The sequence below is a fragment of the Eurosta solidaginis genome, chromosome 2 (genome assembly GCF_040869045.1).
Source record: "Eurosta solidaginis isolate ZX-2024a chromosome 2, ASM4086904v1, whole genome shotgun sequence".
Lineage (NCBI taxonomy): Eukaryota > Metazoa > Arthropoda > Insecta > Diptera > Tephritidae > Eurosta > Eurosta solidaginis.
The window spans coordinates 591,282-612,797 of record NC_090320.1 but is presented as its reverse complement, the minus strand read 5'-3'; the positions used below and the strand labels follow the sequence as shown (position 1 = coordinate 612,797).

The window sequence follows — 21,516 nt, the reverse complement described above, 5'->3', positions numbered from 1 at the left end:
TAGTGTCACCTCTGGTCCACCTTTATGGTGATATCTCGAAAAGGCTTTCACCTATAGAACTAAGGCCCACTCCCTTTTAAAGTACTCATTAACACCTTTCATTTGACACCCGTATCGTACAAACACATTCTAGAGTCACCCCTGGCTCACCTTTATGGCGATATCTCGAAAAGGCGTTCACGTATAGCACTAAGGCCTACTCCTTTTTAAAATACTCATTAACACCTTTCATTTGATACCCGTATCGTACAAACACATTCTAGAGTCACCCCTGGTCCACCTTTATGGTGATATCTCGAAAAGGCGTCCACGTATAGCACTAAGGCCCACTCCCTTTTAAGATACTCATTAACACCTTTCATTTGATACCCATATCGTACAAACACATTCTAGTGTCACCTCTGATCCACCTTTATGGTGATATCCTAAAAGGGCGCCCACCTATAAAACTATGGCCCACTCCCTTTTAAAATACTCTTTAATACCTTTCATTTGAAACCCATGTCATACAAACAAATTCAAAGGTTACCCTAGGTTCATTTTCCTACATGGTGATTTTCCCTTATTTTGTCTCCAAAGCTCTCAGCTGAGTATTTAATGATAGGTTATACCCGAACTTAGACTTCCTTACTTGTTTATTTTATTTTTATAACTATTTTCCGCTTTTTTAGGATATTTCTTTTTGAGTGTATTGAAACTAAACATCTTCGTCAGAGTTAAACATTTTTCGGCACTGTTTTATTATAAAATTATGATTTTGTGTTCCAAAAGTACATACAGATTACATTCCCAGACTTCATCATATCTATTGAAGTGCATTACAGTGCCGTAACAAAAATTTGTAAGTACGCCCACAAGTTACAATGCACCCACATTTTGCATATTTCATCCATGAATTTTACTCTGAATACGTCAGTTGTGAAAGAAGCCATTTCACTTCTTGACAGTCTTCCCTTCCTAGACTTTTTAAAATATAGCTCATTTTGCATTTTTATACGGTATAAAATATACATATTTAGTATTTTCAACTATTTTTCCCTCCTGACATTTGGCAAGCATACATGTTTATATACCAACATAATATACATTTTAAATCGTGTCACTTTATCTGAAAATATTTATTTGAATTGCAATGCTTAAAGTGAGATTTTAGGGCATATAGGGATTAGAGTGAAATTAAAGAGCTCTGCAACCTTAAAATATTCTTGAAATTATGTTTTAAATTTACCACTAGTTTGCTAGACTATTTCTAAAGCCGGCAGGATGTGTATTTTGTTAAATAGTTGAACAAGGCACTTTCCTCTAGGTATATTTTTAATGATTATTTTTTATTTGGAAGAGAGGACGAAATTCAAATAACATACATAACGTTAACAAATGAGTTTTCTACTTCTTAGTAATAGGTGACAACGTATTATTGTCAGTGGAAATACTCGTTGTTGGAGTGACTTACCTTTTATGTGTGTTATATAAGTATCGGAACGATCAGCCATATCATCTTCCTCCAAATCAAAGTAATCCTCGGAGAAAGTATTAACAGAATTTATATTTTTCATATGATGATCTTCTTCAATTGACTTTTCTGTGGATTTCCAGTAGATATCGTGAATGTGGGCAGCGCATTTTATCTACAATAAGTGAACCGGCATATGCATTAGGACAAGGAAATAAATGATAAGTTCATATCGGACTACTGACTATAGATTTAATACATATTGAATATGCGAGGTATGGGCGAAAAGGCTGACATTCCGACCCCAATCAGCGCCTTGCAGATTTTCGCCATTGTATCAAAGTACGCTGGTCACATCGGCTTCGCTTTAACTGACACCAGTAAACCCCACCAACAGAGGTAAAGTCTTCATCCACCTGGGTCTCCTTGATGGAGGTAGGCCTTTTCTTCAATGGCCATATACGTAAGATGAAAGGAGATAGGCCTGGCCCGAATAGTCTTGGCCCACTTCTTGACTATGACTAAGTCAGCGAAGCCTTTGGGCTGTTATTCGTTGCACTGTGTTCATCTCAGCATAAAGGTCGTACAGCTAAAGTACTTCGACAAACACTGGTACCGATGGTACCGAAGCAGTCGATGGACGATATCGAAAAAAAATTATGGAGCCTATTAAAATTTTTTTCATGTATAGTTAGCTTATTAGGAAGGGAAATCTTTGGCGCTACAATCCATGCCTATAGATATTACATTAAATAAAAATTGCTACATCAATATATGTTGACATGCTTTCAATGTCAAAATGATAATCCAATATTGAAGCGGTATGCATACGAACTATTTGTAATACATTTTCTTTGGATAAAGTTGCACATCATTCTTAAAAAAATTTTAATACATGTTCATGGGTCGAAGCGTGGTGCAAACTCCGCTCACCTTTAACGTAAGCATAGCGGTCTACCTCTCGGCTATACAATATCATTTTATGAAAAATTTTAATTACATCGAATTCAAAAATGCTAAAACGATGTGCTATTGTTACCACGCTCATAAGTTTGTGTTATTTAAATTAGACTTTATCTAAACGGGATCAACTTTTTAAAGGATACAAAAAAAAAAAAAACAAAAATTAGTAGTAGATTACTTAAGCGAAAAAATATTTACCACAATTTAAATTATTTGAGTTCAAAACTTGCATTAAAATAGCTTTGGATTCACAAATGCAAATTTCGCATCTTTTTCCGGCGGTAATTGGACATACAAAATACTTCTGAAGATAAGCAAGAAAATAATTTGAAGTTTACACTTCTTTGAGTGTCTTTATTTGTTCAGTTTATTTAACCATATCTGTAACATGCTGCTCCCATTGTTTAATCATATCTGTAACCCATTATTTAACCATATCTGTAACATGCTGCTCCCATTGCCTTTATCGTGACTGTGAGGCGATTGGTATCACTGCTGCAGACTGATGAATATTCATGTTTGTATCGTAGTGTAGCGAACGCCTGGGTTCAAGTCCCGGACAAAGCAACAGCAAAAATTAAGAAAAAGAGTTTTTCAATTGGAAAAAGTTTTTCTGAGCAGAGTAGTGGTTTGAAAACTCTCCGAGTGTATTTCTACCATGAAAAGCTTCTCAGTGAAAATTCATCTGCCCTGCAGATGCTGTGCAAAACAGTCCGTCTGAAGAGAAAATCAAAAGGAGCACGACGCAAATTGGAAGGGCAGCGTGACCTAAAATCCTTGGAGGTAAATCGCGCCAAGTATTTTTTATATGGTGGCCCCCAATGTTTTGTTTGTGTGGAGAACTAGTATATTTCAATGGTGTTAGTCTCCTATGCAAATGACGAGCTGTGTTATTTGTTCACGCAACTAATGAAACGTTTTAGTCTTCCATGAGACCACTTCAAAATAGAAAGAAAAGATCGCTAAAACAGAAAGAATGCATACTTTCATATCTGCCACGAAATAATTGGCGATTCTAAAAATTTTTTTTTTCCCAATATTATAAGTATGCTGTATTTTTACTAAGTTTACAACAACCCAAATGCTCTTTGTTAATTTTTTATAGCTCAAAAAACCTGCTATTGTCGACTTCGTGGCTAATAAGCGAAATGAATTGTACACACAGGCAATAAACCAATTGAAAGTTATGAGGTTGAGCAGTTTCAGTGAAAGATGTACAAAGTATTATAATGAAGATATTAATAAACTCTTCCTTTTTCTTCATTCAGCAAGTGACTACAAAACACGCAAATGAATGTGCAAGAAAAATAAAATTGTCTACATTGCAAGTCTGTGCGCCTATAACTATGCTATGAAGTAAACATAAAAGTTTACTCAAGTTAGAAAAGTCAACACACAAATATTGCGGTCAATTAAGCGCAATAAAGCATTAAATTGTTGTTGTGTATGTTTAGTGCTCACACCCTTTTCAACGCCCGTGCAATTGAAGATTGTTTCGTACTTTGTTGCTCCTTACTATTATTGTTTTTTTGGGCGGTTAAACGGCAACGTGACCTCATAAACTCTGACCGTGACTGTGTGCTTTACAATTTTTTCTTTAAACAAACAGCTTTCTTTTATATGAGAAAGCACTTGCATTATTAAGTGTGTTTGTGTGAGTATTTATTTTATATGTTCGTGCATCACAGCATAATTTCAGTGCTGCCACTATCTGCTGGTTTTGGGTATTTCAATTATATACTTTTGCTACAAAAGTCCAACTGCCATTTGAAGTTTTTATTTATCGTTTAAATAGCTTAATTAGCGACGCTTGTTTGCACTGGGTGCACACTTAGCACGCGCAAAGCGCAGTTGTGACTAGAATGACTTGTGAAATATTTGTGGAGTTATTGTCATAAAGCACACATGGGCTTATGTGTGAATTTAACCAGCAAAAATTTGCGTTTGTTAGCAATGAGCAACCGCGGCAGCGCTGATCTCTCTTCTGATGAATGAGCCTTAAGTTAATATTGTACATCAAACGTCTTATAATAATGCCTTATTTAAGATTTATTTACGCTTAAAAAGCCTTAAGCCTAAGTGACATTTCAAAATTTACTTTTCATTTATTAAAATTTACTTTTTTCGGCTAGCCATATTTATTTTTCAGAAATACGGTACTCTTGATGTTGTTACACATAGGCCCGATTTTTCAGTGCGAGTTTAAGTTAACTAGAGTTTAAACTGTCCACTTTCTTGTTGTCTGATTTCCAACTTTTAAATGTACGGCTTTTTCATATTTGCTACATGTTGAAAGGACTTGTATGCTTTATGTTGACTCCGACTGACATCTGGGAAAGCAAATGAATTTTTGCAGGAAGACTTTCATGTCAGATATACCTCTTTGGGCCACTGAATTTTTATTTTAATTCACCGAAAAGCCTAAATATATGGTTGTTATATTCTACCTAATGTCTTATAATAATTCCTTATGTGAGCTCTTTTAAAATGGGCTCTAAGCCTTAGAAGTAGCGTTATCTTTCAGGTGAGCGTATGCCTGATGAAATAAGTACAGCAAAAAAAGAGTATTAGACGGAGTACGACATAGAACAAATATTCCGTATAAGATTAAGGCCTGGTGCAGTCAGTCTCTTGACCATATGATATACGTCTTAAAATTTCTTGGTGTGTATTATATACACACTATCTACATCGCTTCACAAATATAATATATGCTCAAGAAAATGCTGTGGTATATCAAATATCAAAGTTAATTATGTCGAGTTATAAAAAATCTGATAATTTGCTGTCTAATCAAACTGTGATACTGATCATCTATCATATTCCTTGTTACAGCCAATTGTAGGGACGAACACCTCTTTTAGTTTGTAGTTGAAAAATACTTCCGGGAGCTTCTTAGTAACTTGACTTAATATTGTTGAATATTGTATTTTGTCAGAGATCAATTTCGGACATTTTAATATAATCACACATAAATTCTACCATCCTAATAAAGAATGTTAATCTTTTCGTGTGCAAATTGAGAAGATTGAGAGGAATACCGTTGAAGCAGGGTTCATTTTTATTTCCTTTAATTAGTTGCACGAAATAGTACATAGGTTTGAGGATAACATAAATTGCACGGATTGCACATTATTTTTTGGTGTGTTTTGTTGTTTTTGTGCTTCATGTGCAAAACACAGCGAGTCCCCCTAGTACGTGTTCTCATCTAAAGCCCTATATCTACACAGATATTGCTTTTTTAAGCTTTTCTATGACTACATTCCTTTTATGTACAAAATTTTAAATATTCCTCATGAACATTTTTTGTAACAAATTTTTCGTTAAAGGAGAGCAATATCTATAGCTTCGGGTAAAAAGAATAAATGTTGTTACTCTTTTTTTCATAAATAGATATGTCAAATCAGAATTAGTATAAAACATTTATTTATAATTAAAAAATATTATACGTTGGAAAGTCCACATGCAAGCATATTATGTTCAACACCTCAGTTTCAGTTAAATTGTAGATACCAACATTATATAATAGGACGGCAGAAAACATGTCGGTATAAAATTAATGAATTTTTATCGTCAGACATTCAACAAATTAATTATTCGCGCTCAAGTTCATAAATATTAACTAATAGAACCGTCGTTTTAAAATTTTTTTATGTTATACATTTCTTTCATTTAATTATTTTAACTACAATTTTCAAATACACAACGAAACTGCTATCCTATTTAAGAAACTTAACTTATTTGATTTTCCCAACTTACCTTTAGTTTTCCGCTACTAAAATGCTGTGGTGTGATTACGAAATGTATGCCTGAGACGGCTGTTTCCAATTCTCTAGCTTCACGCAATGGCTTGTGGTGACGAATGTGTGAGGGGTTGGTCTGAAAGCAAAAGAGGAAAGAAAAACGCGAACAAGTTAAAAATAATTATATTTTTATTTAGCTATTTATAAAGTTATTTTGGCTATTTATTACAGTAATTTGAAAACAATGATCATTGCTGCTGTTTGAAAAATATTTCAATTACTTTTGCCGCAAATAAATTTGTTCTTGGAGTGAACAAGTGAGAGTAAAGTACTGCAGCATCTTCAATATCGCATTGCCCTGGTTTGGGAACATATTTTAACATATTTATTAACATATATATTCATTCTGACACAACAATTTTGAAAAAATTATTTAACAGTGCCAGTCACGTGTGATACAATAACGTATTCTGATAATTAAAAATACTTAACATAAAAAAGGGGAGAAGTAAGAAAATGAGAAATAGGGGTACATTATAAAATGAAACACAAAGGGAGAAAAAAAATGAGGTATAAATATTTTGAAAAAATGAAATATAATATGTAAAAGTTCACATTCAATAATATAGAAGGTATTAAAATAGAGTTATAGTGGTTAACAATCATTGTAAAAACTAAACACTTTATTTGTAAATTGCAGTGTATTAGTAATAATCCTTAAACTAACTAGAAGTGAGTTCCAAAGACGTACCGCGTTGATAAAAAATTGACGTTCAGATGTCAGAGTTTTGTGTCTAGTGTAAATAAGCAGTGCCGACCTTGACGATTGAAGAAACTGAAGCCTCTGGTATAAATAGTTTGGTTCCTGCGTATGAATAACCTTATGTATGAACAACACTGTTCTGAATTTTAACAAATTTTCAAAAGAAATATTTAACAACTTTACGGCATACGCAGACACATGGTCAAGTCGTTTTAGCCTAAATATGTATCTGGCAATGTTGTTATAAACAACATTAAGCTAGTTTTACATACAGAGTCGCAGTTAGCATAAATCTCACAGCCATACAGTAGCGTAGGTATTAAGTACGCTTTTGCAAGAAGAAGTCTAATGTGTAAAGGAGTGAAATACTGTGTTAGCCATAGTGTACGAAGCATTCCATACACTTTACCTACTCTACTAATGATATGATTATTCCATGTCAGAGTAGGTACAAAATGAGACCTATTGCCACCAACATACACAGCCTGAGATCTCTGCACGAGGTAGGACCTAATCAAAGCAGTGGCACGAGAAGAGAAATTAATAAGATTTTGTAGCTTGCGACATAGAAGCTCATGATCAACTGAGTCAAACGCCTTGGAATGATCGAGTAGAGTTAGAAAAGCAAGACTATTTCCATCCTAATGCTTTCTATAACATCCAACAGAGCCGAAATGCTACTTTGCTTCGGTCTGAAACCGGGCTGACGGTCTGTTAGAAGTCTGTTATCATGCACATATGACATTATTTGCTTATAAAGGATACGCTCAACAACTTTAGACGAAATTGGTAGGATAGCAATGGGCCTGTACTCGTTATTTTTCTTATGTACAGGAATGATTTTAGCAACTTTCCAGCACCTGGGGAATACACAGGTTGTTAGTATGGAGTTAACTAGATGGGTCACATGTGACAGAATCTTTGGCAATATAATTTTAAGAAACTTCTCACTGGTTCCATCAAAGCCAGTAGCGTTTGACTTCACGGAGAGTATGGCTTGCACAGTATCACAGTCATCAACACACATAAATTCAAGAGGACTGGCACCAACATTTACACGTTCACAGTAGTTGTCAAGACTAACACGAGGGTTTGATACAGGCAAACTAGCAAAATTAACGTTAATTTCATCTAAGTCAGAATGAGCAGGTAGGCTTTCTTTGGGTTTTCCCTTGCCAATCGCCCTTATGGTATTCCAGGTTTGCTGCGAGTTTATTGCCAGGCTAAACTTTTCATCATAAAACAAACTTTTCGCTCTTTTAATTGCTTTGGCAGCAGTAATTCGAGCCGATTTAAATTGGTTATACGTATCTGCAGTACGGTACCTTTTCCACCGCGAGTATGCTTTATTACGCACATTGATTAAATGTTTAATGTTAGCATTAAACCAAGTCCTACTGCACCGATTGACTACCTTAGTTTTTATAGGGACATAATAGTCGAAAAGCCAGTTGATTTTGTCCTGCAGAAAGTTTGTTTTATCTTCAACAGATGTGAAACTCCGGATGAGACTCCACTCCACCAACTTCACTGCAGCAGTAAGCGACTCATAATCAATTCGATTAAAATCACAATAAGTCGCGGACACAGGTCTTTTGGTAGACTGGAAGTCGTAAATCATGAAAATTAAATCATGCTTTGGGAAACTTGAAGCAGACAATTGGTTATAGTGGAGGGTTTTTTGGAGGTCACTGACAAAGAATAAGTCAAGGAGAGTGCTATTGGTACGAGTGAAGTGAGTAGGAGAAGAGGTGTTTGTCGGATATAGTCCAAGAGATTCCATACTTAGTTTTAAACTGTTATCCTCAAGCAAATTGCTGTTGAAATCACCGGCAATTATGATATTACTGTAGTTGCCTAGTAGTGATTGAACGAATTCGGTGAAATCCATAAAATTCACCTGCCGATTAGGTCGGTATACACATCCAATAAGAAGCTTATCATGATTAGAAACTATTTCAACAAACACATATTCAACAGGGTCACCTTCACTAGAAACACAACTTAATCTACAGGACAAGCTTTCCTTTACAAAAATCGCAACACCACCACCATGACCATAGCGATCAGTTCTGTAAAGTTTGTAACCATTTACTTTCTCCAAACTGTTACTATGGCGTGAGGTAACCCACGTCTCAGAAACACAAAGAACATCGATTGCCGAATCTTCAAAAAGGTATCTAAATTCGTCAATCTTTTTAAATAAACTTTGAGCATTTATATGAATTATATTAAGCCCGCTTGCTTGCACGCACGGAACATATGGAGAAAGTTAAAAAAATCCATACAATAGGTAATATTGTAAATTAACATTGCGGTAGTCAAACTCGAAGTGATTCACATTGCAGCATCAACACATCACCTTCATAATACATACGTTTTGCATGTTGTTATAATCATTAATTGTTGCTTCACGGTCTAGGCGTAACAAGTCACGCAGCTGTCCGCGAAACTGAAACCAATTGGTATCACAAACGGAGATCAAGTCTTCCTCAACCTGCTCCACCTGTTTCTTAATGCGGTCAACGCATTTCATATTACCACTGGTCACTGTCCATGCATCGTCGTGAACTTACTTAGAAGGAGAAAAGTCGACGAAAGTTAGTAATCGGCTATTTTTATATATATTTCTATACTAGCTGTCGGTAACACGGGCAGGACCTTATACCCACCGGATGACCTTCCTCTCAGATATTGGCGGACCTCATGAAGGAGACATATTTTATCTGCTGAGCACTTAACAACTTCCTACAATTGCTAAGACAAAAAACATTGCGGTTGCTTACTAGGGCTGATTTGGATCTTCTTGAATTCTTGGAATATTTGTGGTTAATACCTACTGTTCAACTCTGAAATGGCTACGAATCTCGACTTTTTATCGCAACGTGAACGTAGTATTATAATCCAAAGTCAACTTTCTATAAAATCTGTAAAATCAAAACTTTAAAAACAAATATGACACCATATCCTGACTAATTTTATACACATTTTTGTCAATATCTATTATAATTTAAGTGTATGCAAAGTATGGCGGCCTAAAAAACATTTATTGGCGGAATAAGTTCTTCTTTAAATTCTATATCGGCTTTCTCTATATATGAATATTTTCTCAAAATTTGACTTAAAACCATTTTAACTAAAGTTTTAATTACGCTTACTATAAAATTATAATGAACTTAATATTTATGTATGTTTGTATAATATCTACCCCAAGTCTGATCTTACATTTAAACAGCATTTGGAAAATGACATTTCAATTCCAGTTTTCTCGCCTCAAAAAAAAAAAAGAAAACAACACAAATAGTTTTCGGCCTCTCATAGCTTGCCCAAAATTCGGTGCCAATGATATAACTCACCGAAAATTAAATTATTCCCTTAATGACTTTACAACTAGCATTAAATTGTCAGGTTGTTTGTTGATTTGTTATTTTACCAGGAGCAAATGCTTATTGTTATTATCGAAAATTTTTGTCTCCATAATTTGCAGAACTTTTGCAATTTTACAGCATTGGCAAAACGAAATGAATATTTTTCCACACAACTGCAGATTTATGGCAATTTGTATTAAAACCGTAGTAGCAAAAGCGCATGCAAGAACCCTAAGACATACATACATACAAATTTCGGTAAATGTATGCACGTAAAAACAGTATTATTTTCGTTTAAGTATTAAAGGAGCAAACTTTAAGTGCACAGAAAGTTTGCCCTGGACTATTTTCGAATTGGCTTATTATGCTTTTTTTACTATATAGAAATAATAACAATCGGTGATAAACTTTAAATAAACAAACCGCACCATGGTGCCAGTAAAACTGACTTATTAACACGCACATATTCACGTTTTTGTATATGTACGTAAGTCCTGAAATATACAAACGCTTTTGCCGCGCTGTTTCCCTATGATAACAAGGGAACGGCGTGCCGCTTTCTTCGCTTTGAAGCGACAAAACGTTCTATGTAAATACGGCCTTAGTCTGCGGTTGTTGGTTTTGGCTAGGTTATGAAAACTTCCATATATGCTAAAGCAAAATACGCTCTCATTGGGCGTTTCTATAAAAAAATAATAAAAACGTATTCGATGCACTTTTCACTTTGATAATATTGTGCATAACCGTGTTTGTGTGCTTCCTGGATATAAGTTTTTGAAGCGGAGGTAAACACTGTTTATAAGTGAGCCCATCGTTTGCAAAGTTTGACCTTTTACGAGCAGAATACGTGGTTTGCTCGGCAACTTTATGTGCCCACTGGGTATTAAAGGAAGTTTTTACAACAAATATAAAGCATGACTACTACTTAGTTGAGAAATACATATTTCACCCAACGGAGAAAGGAATGACGGCATTTGCAAAACTTTACAGGAGTATGTTTCACAAATCTTGAAAATGTGGGTGTTTTGTATAAACATAAGTTTTTTATATATTATGCAGCAAACATACGTAGATAAGTGCCATAAAATGCCAAACGGTATCTTATTTTCTTTTCTCATACCATGCTGGGGCATTCAATAACACCAATACCCGAAGTATATCTCTCTCGCATCAGATAGACTTAGTTTTTCTTTATATGCTTTTCCAGATATTTATAGCTAAGCCCTCCAACTTAAAAGTTTTGAATATCCTGAAGGTGCTTTTCAAGGTCCCGTAAGAAAGTGGCTTTGTTTGCGGATAACATTATTTCCTTGTACAAATACGTAATCAAGTACTAATTTTGTCCATCGTATTTACTTTGTTTTATCAAACAGCAATATAATATTAACGGTGTTTAAAAAACCACCAGAGCAGAACAGCGTATATTTACCCTAAGTACGAACATTCCCACCAAGAATGGTCTACGTATTCAACCAACAGTGGGTGTTCGATTACTCAGTACACTACGGTGTCCTTTATTTACCACCGAGTTGAGACACCAACCAAACTTCAGGTTAAGACTTAAGACAAATTATGAAAAAGCTATTAATTTTCATTTTAAAAGATGCTGCAAAAACATATGTACGATTATGTTTATGTTCGAAATTCAAACTGTATGAAATTTTGGAGCGAAACACTTTCTAAAAATAAAAAATATTTTCGATCGGTACTAACATTCTCAAAATACGACTTATTTTCTAGTTTCTTTTTCGTTTACGAAATTGCCTGACGATGAATTCGTGGCGGTTTTCGAAATGGTACCATCGCAATATGCCCGTAAATGTTTTTTTCTTTCTTTTCAGTTTCTCTTAGAAAAACATAATAATTGAATATTCAATTATTATAAGCCGGTTTTAAGCTCATGAATTCTTAATAATAAGTATAAATTGAACACACCATTAAAACAAACAAACATAAATATTCTCAAAATATTTAACTAAAAATTACAAAATGGAACCATATAAACATATACATATGAAAAGGTTGCAAAATTATATTAAGTTAAACTACATATTTTAAGAAAAATTGCTTCAAATACATAAAATCGATTTTTTTCTTGCTAAAAAAACTCGTATAAAATATTTTCTAAATTAACGAAAATCAAACTAGCTAAACACCAAATGGATTTTTGCGGGAATTCCGTTTTTATATTAATTATTTTACTTACTACCTTTTTTTAACAAACCCCAACACAAAAGTCAATGTTTTTTTTTACATTTTAAAGAAATTACTAAATTTTCATTTTAGCTTGGGAGTCTATGACATGCCGAAGGCAACGGCGGATTACCTAACTTAAATAAATGTCTTAAATAGTTTCAGCTAAAAGGATTTAAACCTAGTATTATTGGAAAAAATAGCATGGTTAATTTTCGTTTCACTACATTGCTACAAGTTATTAACTCCAATAAAGTGCTTTCAAATATTTTGGTCTTATATTTATCATTCAAACTGTATAGACTGTAAATTCTCTTCAATCGCTTTTTACGACAAGTGTAAATGACCAACCGAAAAAAACATTGGCTTCGATCTCAAAGCCATAGGCAGCTAGGAAAATGCAGAAATGTGTGCCTAAGCGAAAATTTGCGGCCATTTGACGAAAATCGTAGGGAAATTTTATAAGCCGGAAGAACCGAACTGAAAAGGAAAATAATAGTGAGCGTTTATGGTGTTGCGCAAAAGCAAAGCCAAAGCAAAAATAAAGAGCACCTGTGACCAGAAAATAATGCTGCTAAACGACTACATGCACTGGCCGTAGCACGTTTGTTAGTGCATTATGTTATGAGTATTGTAGTTGGATGCAGGCAAAGTTTTGTCATTCAAACGGCAACTTTTGCCTTTCACAATTTGGGGTTGTGGCAATGTGTTTCGCTTGTGGAGTGGCTATGTTTTGCGAGCCTGTGTGGCAGTATATTTGTGCATGAGTAAATGTGTGAATGTTTTCTATGCTTGTGTGAGCTTATGGCATGTGCTGAAATTGTTGCGACATGTTAGTTGCGGTCTTGATACGTGTTGTATGCAACAGTGCCATCTAAACTGCTGACAGTGGGCAGGTTGGTTGTCAACTTTTTGTTGTTGCTCTTGTTGCATGCCACCGCACGGTTTGCCTGTAATTATGCTTAATCTCCGTCCGAAATATTAAGGCGTGTCAGCAGCAAGACCATAATATATACATATGTACATATATGGGCCAGCTCATATGCGTTTGCACATATATTTGTGTTATCATACTATGTGCGCTTTACTTGGAGTTGTTTTAGTTCTAGTACTTTGCATCTGTTTAAATTATGGCAATTGATTTTGCAAATTTGTCTAAAAGAAGTCACTAAGCGCAGCTGATCTTGCTGCCATGCAAACTTTAACAAACTCAAATTAAAACAAATGTTTACATACAGACATATCGCACGTTTTATAGTAGACTGAAGTAATACAAAATTTTAATTTTTGGAGAAAACGCAAACAAATTTTTTTGTTCATATAGTTTCATTATAAAAAAGAGATTCAAAGACAGCTTTGGCGGTTATTTTTGTCTCTTTAAGTATCTTATATACATATGTGATCAGAATCTCGTCAACTGTTTATTTTAGGGTATCATAAAATCTCGAAATTTTAAAAATTTAAATTGCACTGGTTTACAATAAAACGTGCGATATATGCCTACATATTTTTTTTTATAAAGCAAATATGTAAATAGTACATAAATGTGAAAACTTTTGCCTTTGGCTGCCACAAATCACCACTTTTCGTATACCCTTCAAAAAATCATGCGATGAATCCCTTTCGTTTGAAGTGGGCTATAATTGGCACAAACTGCTGTCCATCAACGACTTGTAATCAACATCTAGAGAGTACTTAGATTTTGGAAGAACTACTTCTATGCCCTCCTGAATGGAGACAGCGATGTGCCGCCCAGGGATAATGAGGCTAGCCCGCAATCGATGATGATGGAATTATTGTCCCCCAAAATACAAGGTCCCACGAGTGCTGTAGCGGCCACCGTGGTGTGATGGTAGCGTGCTCCGCCTACCACACCGAATGCTCTGGGTTCACACCCCAGGCAAAGCAACATCAAAATTTTAGAAATAAGATTTTTCATTTAGAAGAAAATTTTTCTAAGCGGGGTCGCCCCTCGGCAGTGTTTGGCAAGCACTCCGAGTGTATTTCTGCCATGAAAAGCTCTCAGCCTCGCAGATGCCGCTCGGAGTCGGCATAAAACAAGTAGGTCCCGTCCGGCCAATTTGTAGGAAAAATTAAAAAGGAGCACGACTCACATTGGAAGAGGAGCTCGGCCTAAAATCTCTTCGGAGGTTATCGCGCCTTACATTTACGAGTGCTGATAGATTGGTGCAAGCTTCTTTCAAAATATGCCTGACGATTGGAGTCTAAGTGTTCTCTGCCCAGTTCACAAGATTAATATCGCATATAAGATCCTGTCAAGTGTATTGAAGGTTGTAACCATACGTGAATCGGCTGATTGGACCTTTTCAGTGCGTTTCAGACCTGGCAAATCTTGGGAAAAAAGTTCGCGAAATAAGAACTGACACGCATCATCTCTTCGTCAAATTTTTGCAGCCGTCTTCTTACTTACTTACTTAATTGGCGCTTAACCGTTTAAACGGTTATGCCCGTCCTACAAGGCCCGCCAGTCGCTTCTTTGCTCTGCCAACTGACGCCAATTGGTCACGCTAAGGGAGTTTAAATCGTTTTCTACCTGATCCTTCCAGCGGAGTGGGGCCGCCCTCTTCCTCTGATTCCATAGGCGGTTTCCCATAAAAACACGTCTTCGGGAGCACGAAAAGAAGCTGCCTATATGCCACCATGTCTGAATTTGATTTCCCCGCAAAACTTAAACGGCTGTGCAAAATGACGTTGAGCAACATCATCAGCTCAGGCACATTTGGAAAGGACTTCTCCAAGCCGTTCGAAACAAAAAGAGGTTGCAGACAGGGTGACTCATGCAATTTCGTGCATAACTATATTTTTATTGGTTATAATAATCATTCAAAAAAAAAAAAAAATAAGACCTCTCCGACATCAGTCACGTATAATGAAGTCTAGTCTTTAGTTTTTGTAATTACGTATATGGAATAGGAAGGTCCTAATAAATCAAATTAGCGATATTTTCAAAGTTTATGTGTCATATCTCCAGCTATAGTTTTATTGATGTCGGGTATTAGAAATCAAAAAATTCGATTAATTTTGACATCCTTTAACCATCTTTAATCGGGACCGAATCTTAAATGTGATATTATCTATGACCTAGGTTATGATATGTAGGTTTGATACTGGAAAAACTCGTTTATTTGATTAATAAGAATCACCCTAATATACGTGTGTACATATTTATATTTAAGGTGGTATTTCATTTAAATTTTCCAGATTTTCCGCATTGCTTATGGCATTTTACGCTTCCGCTAATAAATTTATGTACATGAATGTAGTTCATAGGTTAAAAATGTAGTTATGCATGTGCACATTCAAACAGATTTTGTAAGTATTAATTTGAATATTTATAACTATAAAACCGAGCGTTTAATTTAATCCTTTTCGACATATTTGCAAAACATTAATTATGCACCTATGAATACATTTGTCAACTTAGTATATGGGCATTCGAGCATTAACTTATGTTGGATTTAAAATTTATGTGCATTAGCATTATTAGGATAATCCTTAAAGAGTGATATATGTAAGTGTATCAATTTATTCTAACTCAGCAACATAATAAGGTTTTTGTGTAACAGGCAGAGCAAAATCAGCCTAGAAATTCAAAAAAGATTCACATTTGGCAATCAATGCTTTTTAAAATTAAGTGAAAATTTTAAAGCTAAAGCCCTTACATTACAATTCTATTAGTCCTTTATCACATCATCATGATGTACATACATTTGTCTCGGAATCATTGATGATGTCGAAAGTTGATGGTATTGTCTTTGAGGAGTTCTGGATAAAATTTCTCCAAAAGAATTGTGGTCCTCTCGCGATGCCAAAGGAATGTATGAAATTACATGACATAAATCTAGTACAGAAAAATTTCTTTCAGGTTTACGATATGTCAATGGATACAGATGCTGCTGCTCTGAAAGATTTTAGACCGAAAGACAAATTCGGCAGACCTGCAATCGCCTAGACGCTTAACGTCAAATAACACTTCATCACAAATTCCAATTTTTTTTTCTGCACCAGGGACGACATAATTCATTTGACTAGAATTTCGTCTGTCGGCTCGAGGAAATGCGCGAGTGCTTTCTCTAACTAATTTGCAATGCATACTTCAGTTGACAATGCTAGATATAGTCCAAAACATCGGGCACATAAACACAAGCATGACGAGTCAACCCTCACGTTACCTCAACAGAGGTTAAAGAAGTTATTGAAGAGGCCAAGCCTTCCATATCAATAGTCCCAGACGGAAGACCTATACCAAAACACCTTGATCATGAGAGCATCAGTAGCCTAGGACGTTTTTTCTACTTCTCGTTAAAAACCTGTGCCTTTCCAGAATAACAGAGAAAGACTGGAAACCCAGCCAGTATCTACCGATATTATCCCTTTAGTCAGTAACGGAAATGTTTAAAGCCGTTATTAGTGTTTGTACAAGGAAGACTTAGTCTTTTAGGCAGTACATCAATCCGATTATGTAATTATACCTAAATGTTACAAAAAGAAATTTACTTATTCATCTAAAGATATAACAAAGCATATATAAAAACAGAAAAGTTAAATACATACAAATTTTCAATAGTATATATTATCAAACATTCACTTAAAACTTTAAAGATTTAGAGTAACTTAAGAGTTAAGAAAAGAAAATGCTGCTAGTTTGAAACATCCTGCTTCTTTAATAGTTTTTGTTTTGGAGGGAAGTGAGTTCCATAGACAGATTGTACTGACAAAGAACAGTCTTGAGGATGTTGTGTATTTAAACTTAGGGACCAATATATTCAGGGTACGAGTGGACTGACACAAATTTAGTTTTTCAAATAAGTAAGGTGGATTTTTGGAATGAAGTAGCTTATGCAAGAAGCATAGATTTCTAAGTGTTAACAAGTTATTAACATTACTTCCGAGAATTTTTACGGCATATGAAGAGATATGATCAAATTTCTTTTTAGAAAACGAAACGGGCAGCATTGTTTAAAGCAAGCTGCAATTTATTATGTGAAGACGAATCAAGATTACCGTATATAAGTTCCCCATAAGAAATTTTTGGTATTATAAGAGATTTGACCAACTTCATTTTTGTTTCACGTGGTAGTAAATAGGCAGTTCTGTACAAATTTCGAAAGGTATTATATATTTTACCAACCATAAGGTTAACATGGTCCACACAAGTTAATTTAGAGTTAATTCTGAAGCCTAAATTGGTGACCACGTCTTGGAATAATATTTTGTCTTCATTAAGTATAACTTCAGGAAGGCTGTTCAAGTCACATGTTGCGCTTGATATTGCTAACGCCTTAGATTTCGTTGCATTCATATATAACTTATTTCTGTGAGCCCAATTTCCTATGCGTGATAAGTCTTCACTCAGCCTGACGAACAAGTCTTCGGTAAGCCCAATAGGGCGTGACAAGTATATTTGTGTGTGATCCGCGTAGAGATGTATTTTGGCACTTTGGCAACAAGGAAATATGTCGTTAATAAAAAGTGTAAACAATATTGGACCCAAAATAGATGCTTGTGGGACACCAAATGTTATAAGCTTTAAGTTTGAGACATTATCACCGCATTAAACTTGCTGAAATCGAGCTGTGAGGTAGTTTTGGATTAGCTTTATAGCATAAGAGCTGAAGTTATAGTTTATTTCCAGCTTATGAAGAAGTCTTCTGAAGTCAACTGTGTCAAAAGCTCGTGAGAAATCTAAAAGTACAAGTACTGTAAGCTCATTACGGTCATAGGCAGGGCGTATGTCTTCAAGAATCTTAAGCATGGCAGTAGCGGAACTATGTCCTCTCCTGAATCCCGACTGGTCCTCAGATAGTAAGTTATTATTATATATATAATCAATTATCTGCTTAGCTAATAGCTTCTCATAAACCTTAGACAAGGCTGGCAACAGGCTAATTGGTCTAAATTCTTTGGAAGAACATGGAGACTTAACTTTAGGAATAGGGATAACATTAGCTATTTTCCATTGACTTGGAAACCCACCGCACATAACTGAAAAGTTAAAAATATGTATTAGTGAAGCTGTAACAAATGGAAGTATAAGTTTAGTAAATCGTATACTGATGCCATCGACTCCAACGGCGTTAGACTTAACCTCAAATATAGCATCCAAGACATCACTTTCGGTTACAACTGAGAAGTCAAAAATATCAATATCAATATTTGTTCTTCTGCCGATACTACCCATCTTACTGTGTTCATAACTGGTGTTATGATCATCATTATAATTTACACTGTTATCGCTTATATTACCATTCAGGAAGTGTGAGTTCATGACAGTAGGGTCAAATTTGCATTGAATATTATCATTTTTGGATACTCCAAAAGTGTGAAGATTCTTCCATAGCATTTTTGGAGGCAAATTTGCATTAAATTTATTATTCAAATACGCCTCCTTAGCATTCCGGATACATAAGGTAGCTTGATTGCGCAAAAGACGATAGGCTTCCCATTTGTTTTCATATGGAAATTGTTCCCATTCTCTGTAAGCTTTCTCACGTTTTCTTAGAAGCTTTAAAATTTCATTTGAGAACCATGGTTTTTTATGACCTTGGATTTTAATGGCTTTTAGAGGAAAATTAAATATTAAAAAGGTGATTGACAAAGCTATTATTATGATTCCCTCAATTAAATGAAATGGTTCGGTTATCCAGCCATAAGCATGAGTTCCGTAAAGTGCATATCACTACCACCATTCTGAACTCCATTAACACTCATAACAGGACGGCGCTAGTGTAGCTTGGCCTGTTTTTACACAGTCAACCACTACTGGTTCGTTCCTTGTCCGTTAGATAGATAGATAATTTATTGAGGATTGCACTGCGACCTTTGGTCAGCACCTCATCCTATCCGACTTCCACGATGAAGCCTAGCAGTTCTCTTGGATTGAGGGATTTAATGTGGAAATGTTCTGGCCATGGTGAACCCATAAACTTAGCCATGCGTCTTGAGATTGCGTCACATTCGTGTATTATTCCGTTACTTTTTAGTTTTCATATATATGTACGTATTTTTAATAAAATTTATTGCAAAGTATAATGTATTGAAGTGATAAATTTTAAAGTTATATACATATGTATATATATACATACCTTTTATATATATGAAATATAATGAATAACATAAATTTGAGCTAATTTATCAATTTTCAAGTAATTTTACAACCCAACTGAGACTAGTATATTAAATAGTAGGATGCTGATGCAAATATCGACTAGTATGTCAACTGTTATTACATTGATGCATAGACTGAGTAGTATGCCAACTGGCATGTTGATGTTGAATACACTGACTAGTATGTCAATTGGTATGATATTGGTGTATATAATAACTAGTATGCCATCTGGTATAATACTGGCGCAAAGGCTGACTAGTATGTTAATTGGTATGAGTCTGATGTTATGCTGACTAGTATGTCATCTGGTATGTTGTTGTTGTTGTAGCGATAACGTTGCTCCCCGAAGGCTTTGGGGAGTGTTATCGATGTGAGGTCCTTTGCCGGATACAGATACGGTACGCTCCGGCACCACAGCACCATTAAGGTGCTAGCCCAACCATCTCGGGAACGATTTATGTGGCCACATTAAACCTTCAGGCCATCCCCTTATAGTGTTAACTACTTTGTACTCTTTACTTTAATTTTTAAAATAATTTTAATTGAGTTTTCGTGTTAACTTAAAATTTTGAATAACTTCAAAAAAAGAAAATTCTAATTAGTTGGAAAATATCTAAACTCAAAAATAAACAAAAATAAATTTTTATACTTAAAATCAAAATAAAAGATTTTTAAAATATCAACTTGAATGTTGATATATTGGCGATCCTGCCAATGATCCTACAACTTTAAAACGAACTTTAAAACCAAAATCAACTTGGATCATAGACGAATTTATTTTGCTTTTATGTGATTTCGCAATATATAGTAGGGTGATCATAATGCAGTACGCGCTGAAAAATTAACTGAATAAAAAATTTAATAAATAGCACTATTGAAATTCTTGTGCATATAATTTAACTATGTTTGTGTTCCCTATACATTTGTGAACAGGAAGCAATACAACAACATTCTGTGCAAATTTCATATAACAGTCGCTGTAAATTATATATACGAAACATTAAAACAAAGAATAAGTGTTGAAAATCAAATTAAAAACATAAAAGTACGTATAACAGAAATTTACTAATAAGCATTCTATGAATTTTTTGCAACATAAACAAAATACAAAATAAAATGTGTACTTAAAATTTTGAATAACTTCAAAAAAAGAAAATTCTAATTAGTTGGAAAATATCTAAACTCAAAAATAAACAAAAATAAATTTTTATACTTAAAATCAAAATAAAAGGTTTTTAAAATATCAACTTGAATGTTGATATACCCCTCCCTCCCCACCCCCAAGTTCCATGAGGAACAGGATTCGCCGCGGATAGATGAGGTTGAAAATTGGGTTTGGAGAAGCTATATATTGCGCTGGCAACCTGAAGGGTTGCGCTACACACCCCTTGAATCTGGTATTTTAGTCGCCTCTTACGACAGGCATACCTACCGCGGGTATATTCTGACCCCCTTACCCGCTGGGAGCATCTAGTATGATGTTGGTGTATATAATGACTAGTTTGTCAATTGGTATGATGCTGATGCAGAGGCTGGCAATTGATATTTCGTAGGACAGTACCGTGTTAAAAATACCAGTTGGTAATATGGAAAAAGACAGAACTCATACTAGTTGAGATTTTTGGCAAACTAGTATTCTTCTAGTATACAACTAGTTGGTTTGACTGCAGGGTACATATATGCATACACACATTTTTTCAATCATGAAACTATAAAAAAATATATAAAAATTTTATTATTTTTACAAAAGATATTCTTCAAGATGTAAATAATGTAAATGTGACCGAAGATTTCCCCAACCATTTCCCCACCTTCGGCTTCCCAGAAAATACATAATGGTAAGTGGAGGTAAGTGAAACTATCTTGAGATACCTGGATACGGCTTCAACATCCCGTATCGTATC

General features: G+C 34.9%; 1 protein-coding gene and 1 long non-coding RNA gene across 2 annotated transcripts in view; one reads left to right on the top strand and one right to left on the bottom strand.

Annotated features, from left to right (window-relative positions):
• beat-Ia (beaten path Ia) overlaps nt 1-21,516 on the bottom strand; it is a 305,961-nt gene that overhangs the window by 11,557 nt on the left and 272,888 nt on the right. The window contains exons 6-7 of the mRNA XM_067769264.1: nt 6,176-6,295; nt 1,454-1,628 (exon numbers count right to left, since the gene is read on the bottom strand). Coding sequence (XP_067625365.1) covers nt 1,454-1,628; nt 6,176-6,295 — 295 coding nt within the window. The remainder of the gene's footprint in view (nt 1-1,453; nt 1,629-6,175; nt 6,296-21,516) is intronic.
• Nucleotides 1-21,516, top strand: part of LOC137239090 (uncharacterized) — a 247,546-nt gene that overhangs the window by 179,582 nt on the left and 46,448 nt on the right. The gene's annotated exons all lie outside the window — the stretch shown is intronic.